The sequence below is a fragment of the Jaculus jaculus genome, chromosome 3 (assembly GCF_020740685.1).
Source record: "Jaculus jaculus isolate mJacJac1 chromosome 3, mJacJac1.mat.Y.cur, whole genome shotgun sequence".
NCBI classification, from domain to species: Eukaryota; Metazoa; Chordata; class Mammalia; order Rodentia; family Dipodidae; genus Jaculus; species Jaculus jaculus.
Genome location: NC_059104.1, coordinates 123,212,531 through 123,233,852, shown reverse-complemented (window position 1 = coordinate 123,233,852; position 21,322 = coordinate 123,212,531). Strand labels below are relative to the sequence as shown.

Here is a 21,322-nt window from a genome sequence, read left to right as displayed (position 1 = left end):
GTGAAGACTCAAAACAGCAAGTTGAATTACTGGTTTTGTCTTTTCAGTCAACAATGATAGAGTGCTATACTCGGGAGCTGGGCATCTGGCAGTATTGCTCCTTCCATCTACTCCTCAATTCATCAAATGTTTGCTGACACCGTGTTGAGCTTAGAAGGAAAATTTCATTCATCTCAGTGGCTGTCTCCTTTGTAATGCCCTAACTTAAGTCTGACAAGGTTTGAAGAGGAAAAAGTATATGCACATTTCAGAAGCAAAGACCAAGTGAAACATTATTCTTTATTATCTATAGCCAAAGTTCCTTCACTCCTTTTTGAATGCTAAAAGCTGACTAGAAGAAAGGGGAGGTAGTTGAGGAGAGGAAGAGAGCCAGCAGGAGGGGGTTGTAGGACAGAGTAAATGGAGAGGAAGATGAGTAAGAACAAAGTGTAATGGCGCTGATATGTGAAAGTACTAACTTAAAAATTGATTTTTAGGGCTGGAAAGATAGCTTAGCAGTTAAGACACTTGCCTGCAAATCCTAAGGACATAGAGTCGATAACCCACCTATGTAATCCAGATGCTCATGGTAGTGCATGAGTCTGGAGTTTGTTTCCAGTGGCTAGAGGCCCTGGTGTGCCCATTCTTTCTATATCCCTCACTCTCTCAAATAAATAAGTACATATAAAATATTTATTTAAAAATGATTGGGGGGGGGGGGCGCTAGAGAGATACCTCATTTGGTAACATTCTTGCCTTGCAAGTTTGAGGACCTAAGTTCCACACCCAGAACCTACGTGAAAGCTGGGTTTGGTGGTATATGCTTGTAATCCCATTACTGGAGAAGCTGTGACAAGTGGATCTCTGGGCTCACTGACCAGCTAGTTTAGACTAATTGATGAGCTCCAGGCCACTGAATCCCCTGTCTCAAAAGAAGGTAGATAGCATTTCTGGGGAACAATACCTGAGGTTGTCCTCTGGCCTCCACATGTGCAAACATGTATTCTCATACACATCAACATGTACACAGATGTGCATATACTGAAAAAATAATTCCTGAGAGACCAAATAGGCTGGATTCCTTCTATCTTCTTATAATAAAAACAAGTCCTAGAGATTGTCTCCTCTTTTTTTATTTTTATTTCTTTATTTGCAAGCAGAGAGAGGAAAGACAGATAATGGATGCACCAGGGCCACTTGCTGCTGCAAATGAATTCCAGATGCATGTGCCACTGTGCATCTAGCTTTACATGGTTAATGTAGGATTGAACCTGGGCCATTCAGCTTTGCAGTCAAGAATCTTAACCACTAAACCATCTCTCCAGGCCATTACTGCCTCTTAGTAGGGTGCCATGTTGAGCTGCTAGTTTCGCTACTAATAAGATCACTGCTTCACAGGTTTCAGACCCTAGGAGTGGATTGCCTCCGTGAAACAGGGAGGCATGGAAGGGACGTGTGAGAAGGAATGCTGCACATGTGCTAACAGTGCACCTGCTCTCTGTTGCTGCTGGCTGAGATGACTGTGAACCCACATGGATGACCTTGGCTGAGCCCATTCTAACTGACATCTGCAGCTTGCAGTTTGGGCAGGTGAAAAGTACAAATGGAAGTTTAACAAAATACCTCTTGCATCAAGCACTCAAGATGTGTTATCTTAGGGGTCTTATCCTGAAACTCAAATCTTCTTTGAAGTAGTGTACTCTATTCTAAAATTTCATTTGAAAGTATAGCCAATAGCATAATTGCTTTTTGATATAAAGTAGTAGTTTTTATCACTGACACCAGCTGAGCCTCACTAGACCCTCACAACCCCATGTCCTCTATGGGGCATATGCAAACACCCTATTTCCCAGCCCCTCTTGGTAGCTGTGGCAGTTTGAGTTCTGTTGCCAACTTCATCAGATTAGGAATCAAATAAGAGACATGGTTCTTGTGTTAGTCTGCAGGATGACTGATGGAAAGGGGAAGACCTTCACCCAGAGTGGTTGGCCCTTCCAATGGTGACTATATGAAGAAGCTTCAGGAGAACATAGTGCCTTTTGCCTGGCTGCCTAGGCTACCCAATGGTGCATTTCCCCTGCCACTGCTGTCCTTCACAGACACTGTAACAAGCTTCCTTTGCCTTCCAGCATGGACTGAAGACCACTGATTCACCAGGAATCTTCCAGACCTTCAGTGGCAGATTGGGACGGCTGAGGCATCTAGCTACATGGACTAAATAGCTAATGAGTTGTCAGGCTCTCCAGCCTGCAGACAGCCATTGATGGACTGTCAAACCCATAACCTGTATGCTAATTTAAGAAATCCCTTTATAATATATACTCTGTAGAGAACCCTGGCTAACAGGTAGCCAACAGGGTGAAGTGACTCAGTTTCAGACATTGAGGGTGGAAATGGTGTGCTTCTCTCATCCTGGCTACAAGGCTGGCAAGATTACCTGTTATCCCTGAAATAACAATCTGAAAGGCCATGTTTGGAGTAGGATAGTAACACTGATGCAAAGACCTAGATCGATGTGCCTCACCTGGAGGAGAGGGACCACTGTGCACACTGTGATATAAGCCAAGGGAAGACTTCTATTACATTAAGTCACTGAGATTGTGGGGAATGTTGTGATACAACAGCCATTCTTCCTGTCCTAATTTACCATCGGAATATTTTTCCCTGCCACCTAAACTTGTCCAGATTCCTCCATTGCACTGAATTAATTTGCAAATGAGGTCTCATTGAAGAATGCTGAATACATCACACTGTCAGGATTGGTATGTAGGCAATTTCCCCCTCTTAGTATTACACTATTTCAGAACTCAGACTCACAAAAAAGGTGTGAATATCAAAATGATTTTTTCTTTTTCTTTCTTTCTTCCAAAGGCCTATTGAAGTAATAATGAAGATAAGATGCCCAGAATAGCATTTTATTTACATATTTATTTATTTATTTAAGAGGGGGGAGAATGGACATGCCTGGGCTTCCAGCCATTGAAAAGGAACTCCAGACACATACGCCACCTTGTACATCTGGCTTATGTGGGTTCAGGAGAATTAAACCTGGGTTCTTAAGCTTTGCAGCCAAGCACCTTAACTGCTAAGTTATCTCTCCAGCCCCCTAGAGTGGTATTTTCAAAGTCCATGCTCTGAGTTTGAGTTGGAGTTTTGGCAAGTCAATCTTCTTGTGTATAAGAATGTTTTTTGGATTATATGACATATTTGAAGATTTCCTAACCTACTAACCATTCCATTAGTGTCATAATTTTAACCAAAAGAGTATGAATGATCATGGTAGTTATACTTCTCATTGCTCAATACCTAAAAAAAGTCAACACAAGGGGAGAAAAAGTAATTTTGGCTCCTGGAGAGGGCCTAGTCTTCCACAGAGAGTTATGGTGACAGGAGTAGACACAGCTGGCCAGTGTCCCCGGTCAGGAAGCAGGTGTGGTGCCAGGAGTGGACAATGCTGGCCACAGTGTGCCTGGTCAGGAAGGAGGTGCTTTTTCCTGCTGCTCAACCCATACTCTTCTTCATGTTCAGTCTGGGGCTCCAGTCCATGGGGTGCAGCCAATCCCATTCAGGATTGTTCTCCCCTCAATTCAATTTCTCTATAAGCACTCTCATAGGTACATCCAGAACTGAGTCTTCTAGGTGATTCCAGTTCTAGTCAAATTGACAGTGAAGACGAGCCATCACACTGATGCTGCAATTTATTTTACATGAGTTTGTTCTCCTCATATTCATTGGCCTAGAACTTGCAATGCTCCCACTTTTGTTCCTGTTCTCAGACATTCCCAATGTTCCACAACTATAGCCAGGAAAAGTCACATGAGAACAGTCATTGACCATACTCAGAAAGCCCCCACTTGACCACCAACCACCTTGTAGTAGTGTCTCAAATATTTATTATTACCAAACTGCTTCTTGGTTGTTCAGTCTACTCTTGACCCATCAAGTTTAACTGAATAGGAATAAAAAACAAAAGATTACACTTTACATACAAAAAAGCAAGTGTACCAGTAATGGCAAGAGCAGTTGTTTCCATGTCTGTGAAAGGTGAATGAGCTTATTGCTAGCCAATGGCTGAGTTTTTTTGACTCAATAAGTAGTTAGTTCTTTTTTAATTGTTTTGTGTGTGTGTGTGTGTGTGCATGTGTATAAATATGTATGTATGCATGTGTGTGTAAAGTATGTGTAGTATAGTATATGATGTCATGTTTGTATTTGCATGCATGTATGCACATGAGTGCCCCATGCATGTGCAAGTAGAAGCCAGGGGTCCTCTTCTGCTGTTCACCTATGTATTTTATTTTGTAAAAAAAAATATTTTATATATTTATTTATTTGTATGGAGAGAAAGAGAATGGGTACACCAGGGCCTCCAGATGAATTCCAGATGCATGTGCCACTTTGTGCACCTGGCTTTATGTGGGTACTGGGGAACTGAACGCTGGTAATTCAGCTTTACAGGCAAGCACCTTAACTGCTAAGCTAACTCTCCAGCTTCCATCCATGTATTTTCTGGAGATGCAATCTCTCCCTCAACTTAGTTTGCCATATTCTGTCAGTAATCCCCAGAAATTCTCTGTATCTCCACACTCCATAGAATCAGGGTTACAGACATGCATGGCCATGCCCATGCCCAGTTCTTTACATGGGTACTGAGGAATTATTCTCAGATGCCCATAGGCCATCATATCTGAACAGAAAATGCTCTTAACCACCAAGCTATCTCCCTCGCCCCTCAAGTGTCCAATTCTACCTACATCATAGCTCATGGTTTCTTTCATGTTTGAAATTGCTCCTAAATTAGAAAACTCAAAATCCCAATTATTGGTCGTTGGAATATCTCACAAGTATGTGATGGCTGTATCTGACGATCCTGGATGTTCAACTCAAACACAAACACGGAAATACTGGAGAGTTTTATCAGAGAGCAGTAGATACCCAAATCTAATTGAAACATGGCAGTTTGATTGGTTCCAGTTGGAGGCAATGACAAATAAATGTCCAATCTACACTGTGATTTCATTACACTCTGCAGAGCCACTCTTTGTGTTCTGTGCGGCGGCGTGTGGTTTTTACCTGTGCCGGAACATTCCTTGCTTTGTTCTCACTAATGGAAAGATAATGAGTTAAGTGCCTAGTGAAGGAATTACTCCTATAGCTGGTTTTTTTGTTTTTTTTTTTTTTTTTTTTTTTTTTTGCTTTGTCTTTGTTTTAATTCTGGCATTTTATTCTCACCAGAAACATTGGCAGTCACTCATTCCTGAAGTGGTAAATTCCAGCTTCTCAAGGTAATTAAGGATGCTGCTGAGACAAACTGTGCAACTGAAAAGATAAAAATTATCTTTACTGGTATTATCAGTGTCCTGGAGAAATGTTCTCCTCATGATTTCTCACCTCTTAGAATCACACTTCCCTCTCCCAAGTTACAGTATGTTCCCTCATGTCCATTTCTAGGTAGAACGTGCTGAAAAGGCATTCAAAAACAGCAAGGTGCTTGTCATCATGGACTTCTGCCTTCCTTAAATGCACAGCTGTACTCAGGAGGCACAGCAGCAGCAACTTATCTTGGAAAAACAAGCAGTGTGTGGATTTCCATCTAGAAGTCCTTTTCACATCTTATAATAACCTAAGTCTTAGTCCAAATTGAGTACGACCTGCATTTCCCAGTCTATAAGCATGTTCCAAAATAATCTTTAATTATTGAAAAATACTCTCTTCCTCTCATCAGGGTTTTCTGCATTGCAAAAAGCATAGACCACCAGCACCTCCTTGGTGTATACACTGTATGTCATCAGCTAAAGCACACTCATGGAATCCCATTACACACCACTGACACTAGCAATTTCTACCCATGTCTCTTCAGATCAATGCTCACCAATCATTAACACTGTGTGGTCAGTTTGCAAGCATCTTCTATCATAAACAAGGGGACTCAAATACTTTCTTTACCACAAGAAAGGTAACCTTGCGGCCTCTCGTGTTCTCTCAGTGGCAAATCAGCCTATTTTATATGGAAAGCTATGATTTTAGTGATTGTTCTCTCCCTCCCGCTCTCTCTCTTCCACCCTCTGCCCTCCCCCCATAGTGTAAACTGCGCCTTGCATGCAAATACACTTGAACAAAATCTCACAGAAAACAATGTAGTGCAGCAAATGGATGTTCGGGGAAATTAATTTCCATTTCCAGATAAGCATTGCTATTCTATTCATTTCTCTTTTGGGGTGGTTTCTACAAATTGATCATATGGACAGAATCACTTCACCCAACATTTCTGGATTCTCATTCTAGCCCTAGATTCATCTACAATATGTACCATGATGTCTTCAGAGAATAGGCAGGTTTTTAGAGCAGAAACAGAAAATCTCTTTTGCCAGAAGCATACAGAAAATGATTTCATAGCTATTTTTTATAAGCCAGAAATACTGCCATACCAAAACATGTGGAAAATATTCTTTACTCTAGATGTTATTCTTTTGTATTTTTAGACAGAAATGAGCCACTTTTATTCAGGTTGTATCTATTTTTTAAACAATGGGGAGAAAGTATAGCTGATTATTTTTCCACAAAACCAATCTGTTCATGTAGAATATAAAGATGTAAGTGGTTGGGACAAAGGACTTTTCAATATTTTTATTCTCATACTTTGTTTGCAGATTATTAAAACCTTTTGAATGTTTTAGTGTTTATCTAATTCATAGAATTTTCTATTTAAACTTTCATTCTATTAAACTAGTTTATTCTATTTAAACTTCAATGTACACTACATATTACACAACTGAGGGTCCTTCCATCTTCTATCATCTCAAATATGTCACTTCGATGGGAGCAAGACACTCAGCATCCTCTCTTCTGCTTCTTCTGAATTGTGTAAGGCAGCACTGTCGATTACAATCACCTTCTCTATGGTAGAACACTAGACCTTACTCCTATCTAGCTCTGCTTTGTAATGTCCACCAGTCTCTCCTCGTGGAATGTTCTGTAAGGCCTGAAAACATGGCTTAGTTTTATAGTGACTTTGTAAGCTAACATGCAAAATGGGAAGGACAGCCCAGCTACGTTTACTCAGCAAATAGACACAGGGCCAAAAAGGGCAATAGCACAACTTTCTTGCTACCTTTGAAGATTCTACTATGCACCAGATCTCTTCTTTTTCTCCTCTCACCCTCCCCTCTCTTCTTACAACTTCCCTTTCTCCCTCTCTCTTTCTTCGCCCTATCCCCCCCCCCCCATAATACATTCAACAAGATTATTTGGAAAGCTGCCTGACACTCACCTATGCACTAGTGAACATAACAAAAATGCTGCCTTGGAGGTATACACACTCTAGGGGAGGGTAAAAACAGAAAGAAACAAAACTCAGCAACAGAATTAATTCTTGGCAGAGGTGAGAATATGAGGGAAGACTTCCTGGTAGAAGAGGCACTTAATGGGCTGGAGAGATGGCTTAGCGGTTAAGCGCTTACCTGTGAAGCCTAAGGACCCCAGTTCGAGGCTCAATTCCCCAGGACCCACATTAGCCAGATGCACAAGGGGGCACACGCATCTGGAGTTCGTTTGCAGTGGCTGGAAGCCCTGGCACTCCCTCTCCCTCTCTCTCTCTCTCTCTCTCTCCCACCCTCTCTCTCCCTCCCTCCTTCCTTCTGTCGCTCTCAAATAAATAAAAATAAACAAACAAAAAAGTTTAAAAAAAAGAAGAGGAGGCACTTAAGCTGAGTCTTAATAACTAAAAGTTTTCCAGGAAGGAAGAATCAGAGGCGAAGTAGGGGGCATCAATTCAGCAGGAGCAAGACTGGAAAACTTGGCTGCAGTGGGTCTACGGGCTGTGAGCAGTTGGGTTTCCTGCCACCTATTTGCGAGGCAGGAAAAAGTCCTGTTAGTGTGCATATTTAGGAGGTTGGTCTTGGTACAGTGAAATTGGGATAGACAGAGGAAATAAAGAAGGAAAAAGACCAGATTTTTAAGCTCCTTTTCTGTTTCCCTGTGAAGTACTTAGGTACTGGAGCTGCAAGACAAGAAGACACTACAAGCAATCCATAATGAAAGGCACCATCTATCTGTCTCTCAGTGGGGGGGGGGGGGTCTGTGTCTGTGTGTGTAAATATTGAATAGGGATTTTCACAGACTGCAGATGTAGTTCAGTGGCAGAACACTTACCTAGCATGTACAGGGCCCTGGGTTCAATCTCCACAAGTAAAACAGTCATAGCTGCCTTGGGGCTTTTCATAATTGTAGTTGCAACTCTGTATACCCCGTACACCTAACATGTGAAAACATATATATAAACATATACATATATATCATCTATCTGTGTGCTCACTCTGTTGCTTGTTAGAACCATGTACAACTTATAAAGGTTTTGCTCTATTATTTCTGTTTCTGAGACTAGGTGTCACTGTTAAATTCTCTTGTTGCCTTGATCAGATTAGGAATCAAAAAGCACCTTGGGAAGGTCTATGAGGAGGTTTCCAAGGATTAACTGAGAAAGTCCTTCTCCTAGATTGGGTGTCCCTGGCTGGCTCTGGCACTTGCTCATATATCTACCCTGTTGCTGTTTCCTTTGTAGACATTAGAGCCTGATTTCATCAGCCTTACAATGTGAACTAAAGATCATTGGCTCTCTGAGAATCTTCCAGGCCTTCAGTGCTAGATTGGGACAGCTGAGACATCCAACCTCAGGGACTGAACAGGTACCAGCTTCTCAGACACCCCATCCTCATGAAGTAATCAGCTGTGGAAGTTCTCTGCTCTCCAGCCTACAAACAGCTATTGGCTGAATGCCTAGTCTGCATCCTACAAGCTAATCCAATAAATCCCCTTCACAATAAACATCTATCCTATTGTTTCTATTCCTCTCCAGAACTCTTTCTAATCACTGTCTTAAAACTACACTCTCTCGGTTAGGCATGGTGGTGCATGCCTTTAACCCCAGCACTCCTGAGACAGAAGTATGAGGATCACCATGAGTTCAAGGCCACCCTGAGACTAAATAGTGAATTCCAGGTCAGTCTGGAGTAGAGACCCTACCTCAAAAATTAAAAAATAAAAATAAAACTACACTCCCTTCCTAAAACCATACCCCTCTGCTCTTTACTCCTTCCATAGTCTTCTTTTGACTAATCACTTAAAAATAATAAGACCCATTTCTTTATCTATTAGAATACACTATTTTAGAAGACTATTATCCTAACATTTTCTGAATTTTCTCATCTTGGTCCAAAAGCATATTTTTACAGGCTGCATTAAAAATTAATTTTGCGGGCTGGAGAGATGGCTTAGCAGTTAAGCGCTTGCCTGTGAAGCCTAAGGACCCCGGTTCGAGGCTCGGTTCCCCAGGTCCCACGTTAGCCAGATGCACAAGGGGGCGCACGCGTCTGGAGTTCGTTTGCAGAGGCTGGAAGCCCTGGCGCGCCCATTCTCTCTCTCTCCCTCTATCTGTCTTTCTCTCTGTGTCTGTCGCTCTCAAAATAAAATAAATAAATAAATAAATTTAAAAAAAAATTAATTTTGTGGGCTGGAGAGATGGCTTAGCGGTTAAGCGCTAGCCTGTGAAGCCTAAGGACCCCGGTTCGAGGCTCGGTTCCCCAGGTCCCACGTTAGCCAGATGCACAAGGGGGCGCATGCGTCTGGAGTTCCTTTGCAGAGGCTGGAAGCCCTGGCGCGCCCATTCTCTCTCTCCCCCTCTATCTGTCTTTCTCTCTGTGTCTGTCGCTCTCAAAATAATAAATAAATAAAAAATGGACAAAAAAAAATAAATTAAAAAAAATTAATTTTGTGAGGCTTTCCAAAATTATTAATCTTCATTATAACATCAGTATAATTACTGTAATCTCTATTATAGTCTAGGATGAGGCATCATAATCTATTACTACATTGCTGAACATGTAGTTTTCTTCTAACACTTCAGCATTAAAACCTAATGCTTCATGGGGCTAGAGACTGCTCAGCAGTTAAGTGTGCTTCCTACGCAAGCATGAGGGCCTGAGGGGGCCTGAGACTACCTGGGTTCACATCTCCAACACCTACATAAACAGCCAGCTATGGTCATACACATCTTTAAACCCAGTCCTGTGGGAAGCAGAGACCAGAGATCCCTGGGGCATCATAAGGAAAATCAGACAGGTGAGTGATCCAGTCACCAGCTGCCACAGATGCACCCACAGAGCACCACAGGAGAATACAAACCACAAAAATTGTGCACATACCAACAAAGTACAGATTCACCTTCAGAGAGTCTTTCTTCTTAGAAACTTGGGTATTCCCTTGTGCAAAGTTCACAAGAGCAGAATTCCTGGACTGAAGGTAGAAACAGCTCTGTAGTCTTTGCTATGGGGCTGGTGTGATGCTTTGCAGATGCTCTAAACCATTTAAAAGCAAAATGAGTGACACAGCTTGGTTTTGACAATGAAATTTGAAGCACTGTTTACAAGTTTTTTCTAGGGCTGGAGAAATGGCTCAGTCAATAAGTGCTCTTGCACAAGCATGACGACCAGAGTTCAGACCCCCTGTGCCAACATAAAAGCCAGAGACATGATGGCGGAGACACGAGGACCCCTGGGGCGCACTGGCTAGTTAGTCGAGCTTAAGTGGCTACAAGTTCACTGAGAGATACTGTCTCAAATAATGAGGTAGGACACCTGGCATCCGCCTCTGGCTTCCAAACACACACACACATAACTCACAAGCATGCAAAAATAAATGTTTTTCTACCAAAATACTTGTTTCTTTTTCTTTATTTTTTCCCAAATAGCACATAGAAATTGCACATATACATGGGGTACAATGTGAGGTTTCAATTCATTTATACATTGCATAATGTTAAAATCAGGGAACTGTCTTATCTACCACCTCAAGGATTTATCAAGTCTTTGTGGTGCTAGATTGTTTGAAACAGGGAAGCAGATGCAGCACCTGCTGACTGCAAGTTCTGTAACCTCTCTTCAGGAAGTTCAGAACAGGCACTAGAATACATCCTTCCATCTTCATCAATGTCTGCTCTTAAATCTCACAGGTAATTAATATCCACATTCAACATGACAAAGGATTAACCACAAAGATGGTAAAGTATTTTAACTAGTGTTGTTTATTATGAAAATATTATACCAGTGCCAGTTTCAGCTTATGTTTGTCTATGTCATTTAAAAGACAAATTTAAAAGGCAAGTGCAAGCAAAATAACTATATTTTATCGAAAATTCAGACTTACAGTACTTTAAGACAGATGTTTTTCAAATTATTTTTTGAAGAAAAATAAATTACATAAATGACGTGAGCTCAGTTATGTTTTGCTTTCATTAAAACTAAAAAAAAAATTAAGGGCCAGGCGTGGGGGCACATACCTTTAATCCCAGCACTTGGGAGGCAGAAGTAGGAGGATCACCATGAGTTCAAGGCCACCCTGGGACTACATAGTGAATTCCAAGTCAGCCTGGACTAGTGTGAAACCCTACCTTAAAAAATAAATAAATAAATACTAACAACATCAGGCTGGAGAGATGGCTTAGCAATTAAAATGCTTGCCTGTGAAGCCTAAAGATCCATGTTCTACTCTCCAGATCCCACATAAGCCAGATGCACAGGGTGATGCAAGTGCACAAGGTCACATACGTGCACAACATGGTGCATGTGTCTGGAGCTCGATGACAATGACTGGAGACCCTAGCATGCTAATAAAAATATACATAAAAAAATAGAAAAAAACCTAACAAAATCATTTTTGAAGAACAAAATTCTATAGCTTAAATTTTTTCAGGGCATGAACATGTACTTTCTATGTTATCAAAAAGTTCTCATGCAATATTTTCAACCTTTTCAATTCACCACCATTTTGGATCCAATGAGTAGAAAATCAAATAGCAGAGATTACTCCCATGAGTCCAAGGTAGGGAGAGGTTAATGTAACAGAAAATCTAAAGAATTAAAGTGAATTGTCATTTCAGTTATTGAGAAATAAATACCTTATCTAGCCATTTCCTACACTTATTTTTTTAAAGGCAGGTCAAAACCATACAATGTGCAGGGTATACATTGTTACAGCCATTTAATGTTAGGAAGTATCTTGCAGTTCTTTTTGAGATCAGCTTCCAAAGAAAAATGCAACTATTATGAAAATACATAATAAAGTCAAGTCCTGTTAGGAAATCTACAAGTACACTGTCTTCAACTACTGTAAAACTTTGAGTGCATTGTCTAATAAGATTCAGAAATATCTTTAATAAAGCAGCCACTGAGCACAGACCTGAGCAAAATGTGGCATGTGTAAATACAGCACTTGTTTTCTCTTGGTAACACCATCTAAACTGTTCTCTCACCAGGAAAAGTCTCTTGTTCTTATTTCTGGAATTGTGAAATAACTGGGCCACTGAGGGAAAGATCCTCTGATTTAAAAACTGTGTAACCAGTGTTTTGATAAATGAACTCCGATACTAATAAAACTGTGGAGTGCTAGGAAACATACAGTACAGGTTACAGCACAGCTCATCAGAGGTGATACCACTTTTCAACACTCCCACCGCTTGATACTGCAAATGGCTGGCTAGTTAGCATTTAGGGAAAAGTGCCTTGCTATGACAGCAAACAAATGGTGAAGCCATTGTAGCTAAAAGTGTAGCAAAGAAGAACAGATAGAACATTTAGCAGGTGCAATCCCTCCATTTTCCCAGGCCCTTAAAATAAAAGCAACAGCTGATAGAATCAAAATAGCTTCTCCAGAAATCCTTGGAAAATATGACTTAAAACTAAACACCAGAGAACAAGTATCATTAAAGAAGAGTGCACCTACACTTTGCATCTAGTGTTTCATGTTAGGAATTAAAACTCTTCTCTTTTTACCCTGAATTTCAGTTTTTTCTTATTTTGATAATTAGTACTGGAAGTTGATTCAGCATTCTTTGTGCACAGGAAGTCCTGGTTGATAATATGCTCACAGTGGATTTGTGCTGAATTTTAAAATAATTTATTGCTAGGATCCACTTTAAAAAAAATCATTGCAGGGCTGGAGAGATAGCTTAGTGGTTAAGGTGCTTGCCTGCACAGCCAAAGGACCCAGGTTCAATTCCCCAGTACCTATATAAACCAGATGCACAAGGTGGCACATGCGTCTGGAGTTTGTTTGCAGCAGCTGAAGGCCCTGGTGCACCCATTCTCTCATCTCTCTTATAAATAAAATAGTTTTAAAATTCATTGCACTTGATTAATTCCATAAGAAAATAAGCAAAAGTACAAAAATAAAATTGCACATATAGACTAAAACTATAATGTGAGGACAACTGACAAGAACCTAACACTGCCTCCTATTAAGGGATGTCTATTAATTCATTTGATAGCGGTATAAGTTTCTAAAGCATCTAATGCAGTTGTCACAATTGTATCAATGAAGATTACTCTCCTTATAACAGCTTCTACCTTCTCTTAGTATGACTAAAGACTTAATGTAACAGATATAAAAGTATCACAGTTATTGGTAATACCTAATGTAAATGTTTTTAAGAGTTTTATATCTAATGAATTTGTACCAAAATAAAGCTTCTGATATATTTTAGGATCATGCTTGAAGAAAAGTTAATGAAGTAAGCAAAAAATACCTGAATAAGTTAACATTTACATACAAAAATAGAGAACATCTGCAGTGATCCTCACGGCACTGTGCAGTGTCACGATGAGTGAATGACCAGCTGGTTTAAATGCTCATGTTTTACAGTAGGACTTCTCTTGAAAATCGGAGACAATCCTCTTCTAAATCCTTCAAGCTTCATAATTTTCATTTTACCCAGCAAATGAGAATCTTTGTTTGGGATTAGTAAGTGCTTTTAAGGATGGGATGATGGAAAGTTTCTTTGTTTTGTTTAATAAGTACACTTGAAGACAGTAATCAAAGGTATTTCTCTAGAAGTCTGGAGCATCTCAATATTCTGAAGACTTAATCATTGTTTCAACTTTTCCCATGCATGCATTTTATGGTTCTTCTAATCTGCTCAGTCAATGAAAGACTGTGATAAGAAAAATCATGGGTCTGGGCAGGAAAGACCCACAGATCCTGTGTTTTGCCAAGTATCTATGGAGCTTATAAATGCAGGGGAGGAAGGAAACATGAAGAGAGGTCCAGCCAAGAACCTGTAGCCAGCAAGCCCTTGACAGATAGGAGAGTGGCCTCCATGCTGCATAAGGGACTTTGCTTCTTTCCTGTTGAGGTTTGGGAAGCCACCACCCAAGATCCTTAAGAGTTTCCTGATTTTCCACTCAGGGCATATGTACTATTGAAAGATCATGCATCCACTCTCAAAGTAGGGAACTATAATTAAACACATTTTACACTAAAATTAAACAGTGTAATTTTCCCTTATTGGATGTGATGTAAAACATAAAATAATCCTGGACTGGGAGCCAAACCACCAGGTTCTCAATCTCAAAACTCTGAACTCAGACCTCCCTGGTAGGGGACCCCAGCCCCTCCAGAGACCGAAGAGCTTGTACTCAGAATCTTTACTGGCATTTCAACTATGGCTGAACCACCAGGTCAGACCTGCTCAGGCCCTCTTGATACTATGAAGGTCAGCTACCATCACAGTGGAACAGTAAAATAATCCTGGGTTTGGGAACATCCTGGTGCTTACATTGTGATTAATGGGAATTTTCTATACTTCCAGGGTCTGGTCACAAGCACTGGCCATGTAATAAGAACAAAATCAATATTTTTTCACATTATACATGATGCTTACTTTGATATTCAGTGTGATGGCCTGAAGAGAGATTTTTATGACTATGTCCTTTGTTTACTTCTCTTTTTCTTGAAATCCTGTATCTTCTCAACTGAATAGTCAACCAACAATGGAGTAAGAAAGATGATGCATGGGTAAAGTGTTTCTTACAGAATTAAGAATAACATTTTTTCTTTAATTTTTTTAAATTTTAATTGTTTTCAATTTTCAAAACGATTTTTTTAAATGTGTTGCTTTGGGTATTACCAAGGATCTGTCCATAGTTCATCATTATTGTTAAAGAAACCTAGTTTACTGCCAAAAGGTCTCAAATGCACAGAACAGCTTGGTATCATCTTTAAGCATACTGCAACACATCTCACTTATTCATTTGCATGATTGAGGCAAGGGTAGACGACACCTAACTGCTTCTGCTATTTCAAACCAGGTGTGAAGCATGTTGAGTTCAAATTCAGAAAGGGATTTTGTGGGGTGCCAACTGTGAGAGTAGGATAAATAATTTCTTCAACAGTTACATATGTACCTAGCAAGAAGCCTGCAACTCCAGTGAATGCCACAGAAATGTTTTTTAGGATCATCCATACATTATAATGCTCCTTGGAAAATGTAAGAATTTCCACCAGAGGCGGCAGGATGAGGGCCAGTGTGCTGCTGCTCACGGCTCCCACAAAGGAAATGACGATGTCTAAGCGAGGAATAAGAACTGCCCCGGCACCTAGAAAATACAAGTCCACACACATTTCCTACTTAAATATCTGTTATTTATATGAAGACTAAATGCAGATCTCTCAACAGAGTGAAAGTAATTTCCAGGAGTCACACATGAAACTAATGTTTGAGATGAAATATGTATGCCATATTTGGTTCTGCTCTAAGAAAAAAAAGTGAATGCCCTGTCCTGGGCTTACTTGACCTCAATATTTCCTAAGGAAACAACTATTCATTTTCTGTTCTGAATTTGGGTCACATATGTCACAGCACTGCATTCCTCTGCCTACTAGACAGCTGATTCCACAATACACAAGACAAGATGCTGTGGCATGAGTAACTAGGAGAGAAGAGAGACCTAGTTCTTGCAATAGGATTATAATTAGCCACTATGGAAGGGACAATCAAACAGAATCATCAGCAAGGAAACGTACCATGCTGGGGAGATGGCACACCACTTGAAGGTGCTTGTTGGCAAAGACTGATGGGTCAGCTTCAATTTCCCAGTACCCACACAGGGCCAGATGGCACATGTGTCTGGGGTTCATTTACAGTGGCTGAAGGCCCTGGTGCTCCCATACACACACACTCTCTCTATCTACCTACATACCTATCTCTTTCTCTCTCAAAAATAAATAAAAACATTTACTTACTATAATTTTTTTAAAAAAGAAAGAAAACTTCACAGTAAGCCTTTGGTTAGAAGTCACTGAAGGACACAGGCACTGGATGTGCTGCATGTGAAGGCTCATGCCTTAATCTCAGAACTCAGGAGGCTGAGTCAGGAGGCTCATGAGTTGGAGACTTAGTGATCACTACAGCAACAACCCTGTCTCAAGATCACAAAGGCCAAGGATGCAGCTTAGTGGTATAGCACTTAGCTATCATGTGCAGTGTGCATAGTCTTGGGTTTGATCCCAGCACTGAAAAGAAAAAAAACTGGATGAGATCAGGATATGTGCATAGTCTCAAAGTGTCTCCGTACATTATTCATAATGATTATAAGAGGGAAAGCAGTGTTCTGCAATACAGAAATGTCAAAAACCATTTTCACCAATGAGCAAAGCTGACTTCACTACTATAGCACAGTGGTCCCTTGTGATGTATTGAGAGGTTCCTAGCTCTCTCCTGGGGAACTTTTTTAAAGCTTAACTTTAAGCCAGGTATGGTGGTACACACCTGCAATTTCAGAACTTGGGAGGCTAGGGCAGAAGGGTGAGTCTGGGGCCACCATAGGCTACATAGAGAAGTTTTATTTTAAAAAAAAATGAGTGTTTTTTAAGTATCAAATAATTTAAGTAGCTACATTTTTAAAATTGTTTTAAATTGTATTTATTTGTGAACAGAAGGAGAGAAAGAGATAGAGAATAGATACATCAAGGCCACCTATTGTCACTGCGAACAAACTCTAGATGCATGTGCCACTTTGTGTATCTGACTTTACATGGGTACTGGGGAATTGAACCTGGGCTGGCAGGCTTTGCAAACAAGTTCCTTTAACTACTGAGACATCTCTCCAGTCTAGTAGTTACAATTTTTAGCCCATGCACATAAAAAAGAGCTATGGTACTCATATGCAGTGATACTTACAAGTGATACTAACCAAGAAGGCCCTTATCCCAAATTCACAGAGATTTTTCCACTTGGCATGAACTCTGGCTATGACTCCAGGGATAATGATCTCTGCTGGAACATAGAACTGAATTGAATAGGTCACGAAAATGCCAAAGGAATACAGAATTTTCACTGATTGATACAACCTGTTGGGAAAAAAAAGTCCGCACTTAAATTTTGTTCACATGTATCCGACATGCCTTATATTAATTCTTATAAGAGAAACAAGTTATATAGGACACAAACTTCAAAACCTAACTAAAACGCTTGTTAATTTAAAAAAAAAAAAAAAGCCAACTGAGCCTGATGCAGCTGTAATCCAGCAGTCAGGAGGCCGAGGCAGGATTGCTAAGGATTTCAGGAGCAGTGCAGGCTATGTAACGAGACCCCTGTTTCAAGGGATTTCCACAGAGTAAATTTCTAGATGATGTGCAGAATTCTCACTGTGCCACCCATGGAAAGTCTGATCAAAGCACACAAAGGTCTGGGAAATACTACTCAAAAGATTTCACTTGGGGCTCAGCCAGTGTCCTGTGTTTAACACTCAGCTCCAATGAAGAGCTTTTCAAAACTTTTGAAGTTTTCTTTATGAAAATGGAGCATCCGGGTATTTCCTTGAAATCTTGAGTTACAACCTTAGCAATCAATATGTAGAATTAAAACTTCATATTAAACTCTGAATTGGAGCTCTCCTTGCATGAAAATCTAAATAGCAGCCCATTAGTTGCATATGAATCTTCAGTCCAAGACATCAACATTACCTCAACTCAAAAAGTTCTGTAAATTATGCCTGCTATCTGTGTTAAAATCAAACTAACAGAGAGACAGAGTTTTGGGGCTATTCTACCCAAGTAAACATATCAGCTTGAAGCTCATAATTTAAAAACTGTACAGAAACTTTCAGCTTCAGAAATATATTCATACTTCCTTAATTTTTCACTTTAGATGATAAAATACGTATTTATAGAGTACAGTGTGACATTTCAGGTTATTATGAAATATCTTGTTGACAGACTCCTATCAAAATTCAGCATGCACTCTGAACAAACACTTTGGGATCTGGAGAAATGGCTCAGTCGGTAAAATGCTTGCCTTATAAACATGAGGACCTGAGCTTATCCCCAGTGCCCATGTAAAGTACTGGGTGTCATGGGGCATGGATAGGCCTGTAACTCCAGTGCTGGGAAGCCAAGAGGCAGGAGGAGCTCTGGGGCTCACGGGCCACCCAGTCTAATCTCACTGATGAGGTCCAGGTCAATGTAAAACCTTAACTCCAAACAAAGGTAGACAGAATTCCTGAGGACGACATCCGAGGTTGTTCTCTGGCTTCTATATGCTTACACATACACATGTACACACACACATGCACAGGCACACACACACACACACGTGCACCCACACACATGAACATGTACTGCAACACAGATACACAGAAATAAAAATAAACACATTGGTAAACTACCTTGTCTAGGAAAGACACCATTTTAAATACTGAAAATGAAACAGGGGACATACAGAATCATGGGACCAGAAGAATATCACAGAACTCACTCCTTTAGGTACAAATAATGACATAGATCATATTTAATACTTCAGTCTTTCCAGCAATCAAAACAAACACCCATTCACGCGCATTGTAAGACACAGCTAGAAGCAGCAGCAGTGCAGCCTCTCAGTGAGCTGGGTCTCTGCATGGAAGAACACTTCCCTTTGGAGCCAGTCCTGCAATTTTCAGAGGAGATAGAGTGTTCCACTTTGGGTAAAGTAGTTAATTGGGCCTAAGCTTATAACTGATGTCTTAAGGCTTACAGTAGTAAGAAATATAGACAGATTTCTAATATGTGGCCAACCAAGAAGGAATTCAATAAGTTCCTTGATACAACACATTCATTGTAGAAGACAAAATAAGGTTGAATAAAAACAGATTTGAAAATGCAACAATAGCAAAATTATGAATAATTGAAGTCCTTAGAGGTAGCAATAATAAACCCTAATTTAAAAATTAGCTAAAGATGCATTTAATTTATTTTTTTTATTTTTTTTAATAGTTATAAGTATTTTATTCCAACTAAAAAACAATGCTAAACATTCCAGGAAGCAATGATGCCTTTCTTCGTCCTACGCAGATGAAATTAATTAATTGACAATAGGTAATCTAGATGCATTTAATTTAAAGCTTAAAAATTAAATATAAATTATTGGAACCAAAAATATGTAAAATGTCCAAAACTGACTTTGTATACTCTTATATGCAATGGTAGTGAATTAAGTGAATATTCTAATTAGTTTATTACTAATTTAAGAAAAGAACTATACTTTTTAAATACATTTTCACTTACATGTCTTGAGAAATGATAGCTTATAAAATGTATAAAATGAGAAGCATATTTTACATGTCAATACAATTAAGTTTTATGATAAAGCTGAGGTAACATAGTCTAGGTATTATTAAAAATTTTATTTTATTAAAAATATTAATTATGAGCAAGGCATGGTGGCGCACGCCTTTAATCCCAACACTCGGGAGGCAGAGGTAGGCGGATTACCATGAGTTTGAGGCCACTCTGAGACTCCACAGTGAATTCCAGGTCAGCCTGGGCTAGAGTGAGACCCTACCTCGAAAAACAAACAAACAAACAAACAAACAAAAAAAAAAAAATATATATATATATATATATATATATGTATGTATGTATGTATGTGTGTGTGTGTGTATATATATATGGTGTACAATCACTATTATGTGGTGTTATGAAGAGTTTAGAAGTGAGAAATAAAATGGTGTGAGCCTTTTATAACTTGATATATCTACAGCCCACCAACCACAGAAGAGTAATGTAGAAAATAATAATAACCCACAGATTAAAATCTTGCCTGGGCTGGAGAGATTGCTCAATGGCTAAGTGCACTTTCTACACAAGCATGAGAGCCTGAAAGGACCTGAGACTACCTGAGTTTGAATCTCCTGAACTGACACTAAACGATTGTGCATGGCCAAGTGCACTGTACCCCAAGTCCCACAGGGAGCAGACAGCCAGGAATTGTCAGAGTGCCTGTCATAGCAGGCTCCAGGGACAGTGACAGCCTATAACTCAAACAAGGCCAAGTGCAGGAATAATGGAGCAGAACACCAACATTATGTAATCACCACAGGTAACAGCACGGGGCACCACAAGTGTACATATACATGCATATAACACACACACACACACACACACACACCCTTCACCACAGATACAAGCAAAACCAATCATTTAACTTTTGTCTATTTTTTGCTTCAAAATTCATTTTTAATCATGCTTAACTGTTTTCTGAACTTTTCTACAGATATTATTAACCTTTATTCTCATTTTGATTGTAAGCAAGAATCCACAATATTTGTGGGCTGGCAAGATTGCTTAGTGGTTAAGGTGCTTGCCTTGGAAGCCTAAGGACTAAGGTTCAATTCCCCAGTACCCATATAAGCCAGATACATAAGGTGGCACGTGCATCTGGAGTTTGTATGTAGTAGCTAGAGGCCGGGGCATGCCTTTCTTTTCTTTTCTTTTCTTTTTTCTTTTCTTTCTTCCTTCCTTCTTTTCTTTCTTTATTTCTCTCTCTCTCTCCTTTTCTATGTGTCTCAAATAAATAAAAAGAGAAAAGATGAATCAGTAATTATTTTGTGTTCAACATATGGACTCAGTTTATGGACAGAAGACAACATCATGATCCAGTGAAAACATTAGTGTATAATGAGAATTTCACATTTTACAGTGCTGTTATTCTTGTCCTCACTTTGGCTAACAAATCAGTGGTCTAAATTTTCAAGTTTAAACATCTTTTTAAAAATCTAAAGGCAGCCTAGGAAATTGGTCCTTCCAGAGACAGCTTCAAAAGCTTTCCAGGCAGCTGTGTCACACTGAGGACCAACTAAAGTCCTCCCCTAGGGTACAGCTCACTCCAAGCTATAGCGTAAGATAATGACGATGCTAATGTGTCACTAGCATGGAGGCCTTGAGCCTGTGCACTCGTGGAACACGTGCACTAAACCATAAGCATGATGAACAGGCGAGTTTAGCAGGTCCTTCTAGATCTTTGCAGCACGAACAGGAGCTGGGACATAACCAGTATACCATGGATAGCTCTTGGATTAATGACTTCAGTTGATGTTCTTCCTTTCACATTTAATGTAACTATTAACAGCCAACCCATGAGGAAGGGCAAAACCAGTTCTGACCAGGTCCCCCAGGGATAGGCAACTTTAAGATTAAAGGATTATAAAATTATGAGTGCATGTGAATCTTACGTTCTCAGTATCCTCACACACATATG

At 39.8% G+C, this 21,322-nt stretch overlaps 1 protein-coding gene across 4 annotated transcripts in view; it reads right to left on the bottom strand.

Moving 5' to 3' along the window:
- Nucleotides 1-13,028: 13,028 nt before the first annotated feature.
- The window catches only part of Slc36a4 (solute carrier family 36 member 4), a 50,641-nt gene continuing 42,347 nt past the window's right edge, over nt 13,029-21,322 (bottom strand). For 3 of the 4 annotated variants that reach the window (XM_045145539.1, XM_045145541.1, XM_045145542.1), the window contains 2 exons: nt 16,988-17,157; nt 13,029-15,404 (listed from right to left, as the gene is read on the bottom strand). In XM_045145539.1, coding sequence (XP_045001474.1) covers nt 15,103-15,404; nt 16,988-17,157 — 472 coding nt within the window. In that variant the 3' untranslated portion in view covers nt 13,029-15,102. The remainder of the gene's footprint in view (nt 15,405-16,987; nt 17,158-21,322) is intronic. The other variant, XM_045145540.1, reaches the window with a different exon arrangement.